Below are 9,840 nucleotides of genomic sequence, written 5' to 3'. Positions count from 1 at the left end.
GTTGCATGCCCACGCGACTGACTCATATGTCGCACATTTTTTTCCTTTGCTCCCTCGCGTCGTATTGGCGTCGGGGCGAGGCGGTGCAAAGGCCAAGCAAAGCCAATCTTTGCTTTTTCCTTCAATTTGCCCTAGACACGGCTTGTTTTATGTTCCATGGGTATAGGTTGTAATCGGTACCAGCTTGCCGACTATGGACTTGTAACAGCAGCTGGCAATCCATCATTCACGCCACTACTAGCTGGCAGCTGTGGAATTTGCAACCGCCTAGGGGTGTGTCAACCGCGTTTTAAGACGGCCAGACTTGTCTATATCGAGCCACCGTATGCACATAGAATGCGCTGTTGGCGGCAATTCACATCCGATGGCACCCTCTAGTAATTCTCGAGTGGGTTGAGATCATCCGTAGCACCAACACTCGATAGTCTGAATGCAATGCAAAGTACATACAACAGACTGGACGAACTTGCAGCAACACTCGGACTGTGGCACAGAGCCTCCCGGGCGCTAGACGAGCTCATGCAGCCGCATTCCACGCCCGCCACGTTTCCTGGGCTGCTGCGTTTAGAGCATCGAAGTCTTTGCTCGCTATTGGTGACACTGCGTTCATGGCCATTGCGGCTGATTCCCCGACAATTGGATGAACCTACCCTGTAACTGCAAAACCATACATGGGGCAACTGAATACTACAAGCAAGCAACTTTATGCGACGGTTCGATAGGTAGGTAGGTGGGCAGTTACTCAATTGTTTGACAAAATCACAAACCCGTCTAAACAGGCTGAGCTCGACTTTTATCTAATGACAATTGACTCATCTCACACGTCAAAGAAGCACCCATTAAGGTTTCTGTCAAAATCGCAACCCCAGCCCAGAAAGGGAAACATGCATAACCCGCAAAAGGCAACACAGTTTCCCCAACATTAACCAACAGCAACCCCAAGAAAGAGCCCAGACGAGATACGAAAAATACGAATCTGCATATCAAGGTGTCAGACGCAGATCGAAGGTCCAGCATTCGGCACACAAGCGTCACATTTTTGGCCGTTCTTCGGCCGTCGCCGGCCGCTGGGAGCTGCCAAAACGGGGAAAACTCCGGTGTGCTATGAGGATTATCTCAGCGAAAAAGTGCAAACCCCGCCAACCTTTGGTTTTTGGCTCTTCTTCGTCTTGGCATAGGTCCTGGTTGTTCAAAAGTGTCAAGTTTTGGCTATTTTGATCTCGTTGGGAGGATTTCATTATTAAATAGGCCCGCCCCGATCTTAAAGCATCGAGGAGTTCTCTTCTTTGCTGTGCCTTTTTCTTAGAAGACCCCGCTGTTACTCTGTCTGCTCGAATCTGGCTTAATTGCTCTAGATATATTTACTTGTTTCAACTATTGTGAGTGCAAGATCCTATACGTCTTTTGTGCAATTGAGTCACATTACCCTGAACATACTCTAATCATATATCGTCAAGGTTCAAAAAGAAAAGATGGCTCCAAAATGCAAGATTATTCTGGACACCGACCCAGGTGTCGACGATGTCATGGCCCTCCTCCTGGCTCTTAGTGCCTCCCCCGAAGAGCTTGAGCTGGCCATGATTTCTGTCACATACGGTAATGTTCCTCTGGAATGGTATGTCTCCATCCTGGCACACAAGTATCTGCGTATTTGCCCTAGCTAATTTCGACCTCCAGCTGTCTTCGCAACGTGGCTGCTCTGTACCACGTCTTGGAGAAGGAGTTTGAGTGGAGGAAGTCTCAAGGTCGTCCCGAGGGCTATGAGACTTTGAAAGCCCACAAGACCATTGTGGCTGCAGGAGCTGAACACTCCTTGGCCGACCCTGTCTTGGCTGCTGACTACTTCCGTATGTGCTTGCTTCCTGAGCGCAATAGTTCATTTTGCTGACTGAGACGAATCATATATAGACGGCGCTGATGGACTGCACAATGTTCATGATATCCATGAGGATCTGAAGCCCGCTGATACTTGGAAGGCCTTGTTTGACAAGGATGACAACACTGATCACAGTCCTTCTTACCCTCGCTTCACAGCTTCCAAAGAGCCTGCTTACAAGGAGATGCTGCGTCTTCTCAGAGAGAACCCTCCAGACACCATCAGCATTCTCGCTGTCGGCCCCCTCACAAACGTTGCACTGGCAGCTACTGAGGACCCCGAGACATTCCTTAGGGTCAAGGAGCTGGTTGTCATGGGCGGAGCCGTCGAGGTTCCCGGCAACGTCACTCCCACGGCGGAATTCAACACATATGCCGATCCTCTTGCTGCGGCTCTCGTCTATGCCCTTACATCGCCCAACCCTGCGTCGACATTGCCGCCTATCCCTAGCTACATTACCGGCATCAAGCCGTACCCCGCGAAGCTCTCTCGCCAGCTCACTGTCACCTTGTGCCCCCTAGACATCACAAACCTCCACTTCATCAACAAGAACTACTTCAATGAGGCAGTCAAGCCTCTTGTTGATGCTGGCAGCCCCCTCGCTCGATGGGCCGCTCACTTCATCAACGGAGCCTTTAACAAGATTGACTCAATGGAGGGAGATGGCAGAGAGCCCGAATTGGCACTGCACGATCCCTTCACCGTCTGGTACATGCTGACACACGACGACCCGCGATGGGGAGTGCCTGCAAAGCCTGAGGATCTCCGAGTTGAGACGATTGGACAATGGACTGCAGGATCCTACATCCTCGACAAGCGTGTCAGATCCAAGCCCGGTGAGGCTGCCGTGGATCTATCAGAAGACCCCGAGGCCGACCCCCACTTGGTTACTTTGGATGAGGTCCCAGGAGATACCATGGGCTGGTTGAGTGTTCGCAAGGGAAACAGAATCAGGCGGGTGATCAAAACTCCCGGAGAAAGCATCTTCAAGGAGATCTGGATGCAGCGTGTTTTTGGATAGAACAATTCTCTTGTTGATACTTTGTGCAAAGAGCCGTGTCAGCAAATAAAGCTTAAGAAAGAAATAGTATTAAAATAGATGATCCATATAAATTCGTACCCTTTGCAAAAAGGCTGGCTTAATGCGTGTATCATAACTCCAAGTGCCCCAATGACCCATACTCAAAGAAACAAAAATCTAAATTGGTTCGCCTCTTCTCTTTCGAAATCACAGCCTTTGGTATATCGAGCGACGGCGCTCTCAGCAGCGGACTTCTAAATGTGTTTGATGCCTCCTATTACTGTGCCCTTCACCTGTGTCCAGTCGATGCTTTCGTCCAGCGTTTCGTCGACCAGGCCAACCGAGCAGACATTGTCGCCTCGGACGAGATATAGGCCTAAAGGGACCTCGGCGGAAGGCTCTGGGTCGTCGGGCGTTCGGATGATTCTCTCCACGGCATTTTTGAGGACCTGCAGCGCGTGACTGTTAGCGTTTGTCCTGGACAAGAAGCTCCCAGACGAGGCTCCCAGAGTGGAAAAGCACAAGCACATACTAGATTTGTCGACTGATCACAAGCTGCCAGCTCTCCAACCAGGATTCGCGAGTCCGCCGTCACAATCAGCACCTTTTCTGCAGCACATCAAAAACGTCAGTCAAAATCACATCGTGAGTTGGTCTGCGGGGTTGAAACGAGGGGCGCGGTGCTCACTGTTGAGGTAGCCTCCCAAAGTAGCCATTGTGTGAAGAGAGCACCAGATCAAAGCTCTCGAATGCACAGGAGGTGGTCGCCGTGGAGGTATAGAGGCTTTTTGGCTGGCGGTGGTTTGGGGCAAGAATTGGTTTGGATGCAAGTTTATGGTGATCTTTTTTGATGCGAGCGCCAGACGGTAGCTCTACGCCGCGCTAGGCTGTTTCTGGGAAGTTTTTGGGAAATTTGGAGGGGAGCGTCACAGAAGCTCGACAGCTTCGATCTCGCGTTTCTCGCTTTAAGGAGTGATGAAAAAAAAAGGGCGATGTTGAGATTCAAAAGAGAAGCTAAATATTCATATTTATCCCTGATGTAAGGCGTGGCATAGGGGAACAGATACATGTATCCAAGTCTAGCGTGGACCTTCAACGCGCAGAGGAACTTGAAGCTTGGAATATCGTACAGCCATATCACAGGACTCAATTACTTTTCAAATTACAACTCTTCTTCACCTCGTCAGACAAGCCAACAAGAAGCAATGAAAAGCCACCACCAAACAATCGCATCACCCAGAAACAGTGTAATACCAGGGACACAGTAGGCAGAGAACCCATGCGCAAGCACAGAGGGAAACCCCGCCAGTGAACCAAAAATAAGAGTAATCAAGAAGGTCTCGCTTGGAGACGTTTCAGAGATTAAACTGAAAAGAACAGACACTACACTTGATCTAAGCCAAAAGGCAAAGAGAGCTGAAGAAGAAAAGAGGAAAAAAGAAAAAGGTGGCGGGCGTTGAAGGACTTTATAGTTGTAGGCAGCTGGCACGCTTGGGGGGCGGTCAGAGCGCTCAGAGTGGCAGAATGGGTGGTGCCAATTGGGCGAGCTCGTTTGATGTTCAGATGAAAACAGCCTCGTTGCAACAGGCAACGGCTGATCAAGGCTGAAAAGTCATTCGCATGTCATCATGGATATTTCCTGAGAGCAGCAGGTACCTAGCTAGCCCTGAGTCAGGTACCCGACATGCCGTGATCCAAATTGAAAGATGTCTAGAGACGGAGTAGACATAGGGCAATGACTAGCCACTTCTCATTCTAAACGAGACTCATATTGCACTGTATCACGGCCAAGGTCAGATGAGTCTTTGATCAGTTTGCATGTTTGGGATATCAAGCTCTGTCCAGCTCCTGCGAATATAGAATAGCAAAAATACATAAAATCACACCCCATCTCCTAGCTCAATCAAGTCGCATTTAAACCATTGTGCCTATGCGGCAGTCTCTATCCAACAAGCCGGGTCGATGCGAGTAGCTTTGATAAGAAACAGTCCCCAACGCCATCCCTAAGCTCGTAGCATTACCTGAAGCTAAATGACAAACGTCACATCTTTGCCGAGACCGTTCCATCGTGCCATTGCAGAAAAGGAAAAACATGATTAGTAAAACATTACCAACGCCGAAACCCCCCTCATAGCAGGGTTGAATGATTCAACAGGTCTGCTCTGGAACCTAGTCTTCAACCAGCTCACCCTCATCTTCCGAGAGTCTGGCCCGTTTTTCGGCCCTTTCACTCTCCGCAGACAGATCGGCCTCTGCGTCTTTTCTCTTTGAAGGGGATCGTGGTGCGTATTCACCATCGCCTGGTGCCTTTAAGGAGCCTTCGTGCTCTCTGTCCCTTGCTTCCGAGTGTCGGTCTGTCCCCCCATTCACCTTGGGACCTGGACTATGACTCTCTCGGTCGAGTTCCATCGGCGTTCCAGCGTTGGATGATTGTGTATCATTCAAAGCATCGTTCCGCCTCCGTGTGTTTTCAAGATGGAATGCCGGCGATGGCAGTGATGGGTTCTGCTTTCTAAGCGGATTCTCCGTGTAAAACTGACGCATCGCCTCAATGGCCTTTGTACAGCAGTCCTCGCTCCCTTTCAGGAACTTCCACCAGCCTTCACCGTTTACGTCATCGATTTGCTGATTTGTGTGTGCGCAGGCAAAATAGATGGAGCTGATGGCGACATCTCTCGCCTCAATCAAGAGTGGCAGGGCCGTTAAGCACGCGTCGTTGCAGAATGCCCAAGCTGCCTGCCGCAGGTGCTTGTTGTGAATAACTTCCAGTTGTCCTAGGAGTTCAAAAAGATGACGATAAGGGTTATCGATCATCAGGTCGAATGCGAGTTGCTCCAGCATGACTTCTTCATACGTCAGGATGCTATCTCTCCATCGCCAGTATTCTTTGCTCTGCTCGTCAATTATCAATTTGGTGTTTTTCTGGGCTACTCGAGCAACGGCAATGATGATTTCCTTGGTCTTCCTGCAGTTCTCTTCGGTCTTGTTTGCCAGAAACAAGGAAGTCGCGGCGATGTTCTATGTTTAAAAGATTAGCAACGAACATAAAAAACTTGAAGCATCCCAAAGTAGTGAAAGAAGCCGTCGCAAATGCGAGGCAAGTGCGGAACAAAGGAGGGAAACACTCATACGTAGTGGTGGATGCCCCCCTTCTCTTGAACCATGCTAAAGCGCATGTAGAATCTGTGAAAGAAAACGCCGGCCACCCATAGTGTAATCTGTGGCAGATCAAGCATCACGCCAGCTTGATAAATGAAGTTGATACCCTTCGCCCTGCGAAGCCTCTCTTCCGAAGGCGAGATTCCATCGATTATTGAAGGCGTGCTTTGAACCTCGTCCGTCGTGAAAAACCACTGATTCGGTAGCGCCAAGGGCGTTTCCTCCCCAGAGCGCGATGGCGTCTGCTGACTGGATACGGCTTGCGGTCGCGGAGGAGATGTACGTGCGCTGTGCTGCGGAGGCGTAGGCGCAGCTGGAGGCACTTCGCGACGGCGAGGAGGCGACCGAGACTGCCTCTCATGGCGCGCAGATCCTTGGAGACTCGGCGGTTGATAGCCCTCTCGAGGGGGGCGATAGCGGTCGATGCTCGCCATTGCTGAGTGCGATTATGTCAAGTTGGAGATTGACTGCAAGAAGCGACTGTGATATTTCATGGAGAGCTTCAGTGTCGGGGAAAATAAGCCTGCTTTTCACTTTGTTGACCGTTGTCGGCTGTACATCATGACGGAGTTTAGAGATGGGTGGCGCGACAAACATTACGCAGGTCGTGGTTGGGTCCGTCCTCCTTATCTAATCTACATCCGCAGTCAGGTTAGTCACATGACTAAGCAGCGATCCATGCACCATCCAGTAAAGTGAGAGCAAGGATTCAGTGTAAGTGAGCTTGCTCTGAACCTGCTCTCACTTTTACATATCTTTGATGATTCATTCCACAAGGAAATTACGAGCTGTTTCGTCAACCTGGGTATCAATTCCGACTTGCCAGTTATTCCTACTCAACATTAAATACAAGATTTTGACTAAATCGCCTCACCGTCATTTCTCCCCCAGAGCTTCACTGTGCGGTCGTGTCCTCCACTTACAATCCATCGCCCATCGTTACTGTAATCCACGCTGGCAACTGGAGCAGTGTGTCCACTTAGCGTTTGTACCAAAGTCCAGTCGTCAGCCGAGAAAATCTTGATGTTTCGGTCAAAACCACTGGAGATAAAATAGGTGCCGGCCTTCTTGGGCAACTGTGCACCCTTCTCGTCTTGGCCCGGTGGGATTCCAAGGAGAGGGTCATCCAGGCCTTTGTACCAGCGCATATCGGAGACAGCACTGTTATGGGCACCAACGCCACCGGTCCTCTGCACTTTGCGGACATCCCAGCACTTGATCCATCCATCAGCAGAGCCGGAGAGGACTCGGTGTCCATCAGAACTCCAGTCTAAGGCGTGTATCGGTTTGATGTGTCCATCGAGATGTCCATCTAGAATCATCACGGTCCGCCCTGATCGTAGATCCCATATCCTGCCAATGCTATCCAGACCAGCGCTGGCAAGTAGGGAGCCATCTGTGTTGAAGCTGACGGCATAGACGCCTCGAGAATGACCCTCCTGTAATAGAAGCTCTGCATTCGTCTCGACATCCCAAAGTCGCCATGAGGTATCCTCTGAAGCAGATGCTAGATAACGGCCGGATGGGTGAAATTCTACTCGGCAAACTCGTTGCGAGTGTCCCTTGAAGGTTGATAGAGGGGTATCTTTGTTTAATGACCAAACATGGACCAACCCCTCGGCACCACCAGACGCAAGGTTGACTGAATCTGGGGAGACTCCGCTCTCGGGCAAGGTAGCCCCGGGAAACCATGAGAGACCGCTGATTTTGTTGGTGTGTCCACGGAAGTTCATCTTTTCCGTCAGATTTTGTGTCTCGACCAGTTTCACTTGACCACCCCAGTTGCCGACAGCAATCAGCTCCCCATTCGGCGAGAATCTGGTCATGCTTATATGCCTCTCGCCAACGGTCTGACTTGCCTGCAGCTCAAATGCCTGTAATCTGTCCTTGATGTGTTTGCGAAATTTGACATGCGTCCGCAAGGGTATTGTTGACTCGACTTTTTGGAAAGCTGTCCTCCGTTTTGCCCGTGGCAAGGAAAATTCGGCGATGTTGATGCGGGCCTGTAGCAGCTCGGGACCTCCTCTCGAATAAAACTCTTCTTCTTGCTCCTCCTCTTCCGCGTCTTCGGCATCTTCCATGGTTATGTCGCCACTCTCCAGCCCAGCCATTTCCGCCTGAATCGTCAATAGCTCTCGTAGTCGGTCTCGGCGGTCAGCTGGTCCTTCGCCGAATAGGGTGATGGGCTCCCCCATTTCTCGCAGCTTGGCACGAACTCGTCCATCGTCAGTCGGGACGGCAATTGTGGCGGCAAGTCGTTTTCTATTGAATTGGTTCAGGATCGCGGAGGCTTTCTCTGGCGGGGCGCCATCGCCCATGTTCATTTCGTAGTCATGATCTTCTGGGACATCTTCTAGAGCAATGCCCGTGCTTTGCTCCGCTTCCTCCACGTATGCCTGTCGTGATGGATGTATCATGTTGCCGAGCTGGTTCAAGGAGTTTGGATATGAAAGTTCGTGACGAGCGAGTGGATGGTTTAGTGGCAGAACAACGGGGTGCCTTGAGGTAATAATTTAGGTTCTAAAGCAGCTCTTGAGAAAGAAGTAAAAGAAGAAAAAGCTCAATGCCTAAGAATAAGGACACTCAATCGCCAGTCCCGATAGCAGCGCGATTCTTGGTGTTGTTTGGAGAGGTAGGTCGTTCAGCATGTGCATTTAATCTGGCTGAGGCTGCCTAAGCTTTGGAGCTCTAGAAAATTGAGACCACTGTTTATTGGTGGGCCTGGATTATGTAACCTAGAAAAGTCTCGATGCACGCTTCAGCTAAACCTGATGTCCAACAAACAACAGGAGCAGAAAAGCACGATCGTATTTGAGCCTAAATATCAATGATTTTATATGAATAGGTGTAATTTAGAGTAGCGATTCCTCTGGCGGCTTTCTAATTGGGCTAACTATTTCAAAACTTGTACAGAGAGACATTTGATGTCTTCATGGGCCACTATAAATGGTGAGTACTAGGCGGAGTATATGAGTGGCCTCATGTTGCTGGTAGAGATATCATGTAAATCTTTGATACTCTTCATCATTTGATAGAATTCGCTACGTTGAGCTGGGATAAATAAATACCTAGTACAATAGTGTTCGAAAATTCAGGAACGGAGCTTTACAAGTAGACGGTGGAATTGGTCTAGACCACCTCAAATGGCTCAAGAGATACGACAATCGCTGGCTATTCACGTCTCCACGTCGTACATGCATTAGGACCATAATTCCGCCATTAGCCGTGCTTATAAAATGCATTTGACTATGCACTCATCTCAAGGATATTCTCGTACTTATTTGCCACGAGTCGACTGATACAGCAAGTCGGCTTGTCCACGTTGTACTGCATATGGGGCCATGAACAAAGCAGGTCGCATCTGTAAGCGCTGGGAGAACGTGAGTTCAGGATAAGACACCCAGGATAGACACTGCTGGGTTACTGCTTTCCTACACAACATCTGCAGTGGATAAGCGAAAGAGTCTATGGATTCGAAGTAGGACTTGGACGCTTAAACCAGTTGAGCTACCTAACAGAAGCCTGCGCGGATGCTTTGTCGAAGGATTTGGAGAGTGTCTGCGGCAGATTCAGGCACCGCACCAAATCTGACGATGGTAGGGCAGCTCGCTCGTGCACCGACGGAGCTGCCGCTAATTGCCTGGCATTCCGGGGCTGCCAGCCAAACACGCATGGCATGTGCAAGTCGCTGGGCCAATTGCAGCCCTGGAAAAACACCATGACGCAGGAATGCTGAGATTGCATGTTCCCCTGTGATTATTATGCCGGTAAGTCGCCTGGGAAA

At 50.0% G+C, this 9,840-nt stretch overlaps 4 protein-coding genes across 4 annotated transcripts; 1 reads left to right on the top strand and 3 right to left on the bottom strand.

Annotated features, from left to right (window-relative positions):
• Nucleotides 1–1,472: 1,472 nt before the first annotated feature.
• M431DRAFT_480208 (hypothetical protein) lies at nucleotides 1,473–2,897 on the top strand (the record flags this gene model as incomplete). Its single annotated transcript, XM_024915844.1, has 3 exons — nucleotides 1,473–1,615; nucleotides 1,678–1,847; nucleotides 1,909–2,897. 3 exons carry the CDS (start codon nucleotides 1,473–1,475, stop codon nucleotides 2,895–2,897), a joined length of 1,302 nt encoding a protein of 433 aa, XP_024776210.1.
• A 254-nt stretch (nucleotides 2,898–3,151) lies between these two features.
• M431DRAFT_3693 (hypothetical protein) lies at nucleotides 3,152–3,613 on the bottom strand (the record flags this gene model as incomplete). Its single annotated transcript, XM_024914622.1, has 3 exons — nucleotides 3,152–3,346; nucleotides 3,430–3,506; nucleotides 3,586–3,613. The coding sequence occupies 3 exons, from the start codon at nucleotides 3,611–3,613 to the stop codon at nucleotides 3,152–3,154; spliced, it is 300 nt and encodes a 99-aa protein (XP_024776209.1).
• Nucleotides 3,614–5,066: 1,453 nt separating this feature from the next.
• Nucleotides 5,067–6,490, bottom strand: M431DRAFT_3692 (hypothetical protein; the record flags this gene model as incomplete). Its single annotated transcript, XM_024914621.1, has 2 exons — nucleotides 5,067–5,915; nucleotides 6,029–6,490. 2 exons carry the CDS (start codon nucleotides 6,488–6,490, stop codon nucleotides 5,067–5,069), a joined length of 1,311 nt encoding a protein of 436 aa, XP_024776208.1.
• A 356-nt stretch (nucleotides 6,491–6,846) lies between these two features.
• M431DRAFT_506285 (hypothetical protein) lies at nucleotides 6,847–8,703 on the bottom strand. The gene has a single exon (XM_024918784.1). The coding sequence runs from the start codon at nucleotides 8,471–8,473 to the stop codon at nucleotides 6,917–6,919; it is 1,557 nt and encodes a 518-aa protein (XP_024776207.1). The 5' UTR covers nucleotides 8,474–8,703; the 3' UTR covers nucleotides 6,847–6,916.
• Between the last annotated feature and the right edge of the window lie 1,137 nt (nucleotides 8,704–9,840).

Source organism: Trichoderma harzianum (assembly GCF_003025095.1).
Source record: "Trichoderma harzianum CBS 226.95 unplaced genomic scaffold M431scaffold_4, whole genome shotgun sequence".
NCBI classification, from domain to species: domain Eukaryota; kingdom Fungi; phylum Ascomycota; class Sordariomycetes; order Hypocreales; family Hypocreaceae; genus Trichoderma; species Trichoderma harzianum.
Note: the sequence above shows the minus strand (reverse complement) of the source record. Positions and strands in the feature narration are given on the sequence as shown.

Bases quoted from the DNA above. Each gene is read 5' to 3' on its own strand.
- M431DRAFT_506285 (XM_024918784.1), bottom strand. From the start codon at position 8,473: ATGATACATCCATCACGACAGGCATACGTGGAGGAAGCGGAGCAAAGC.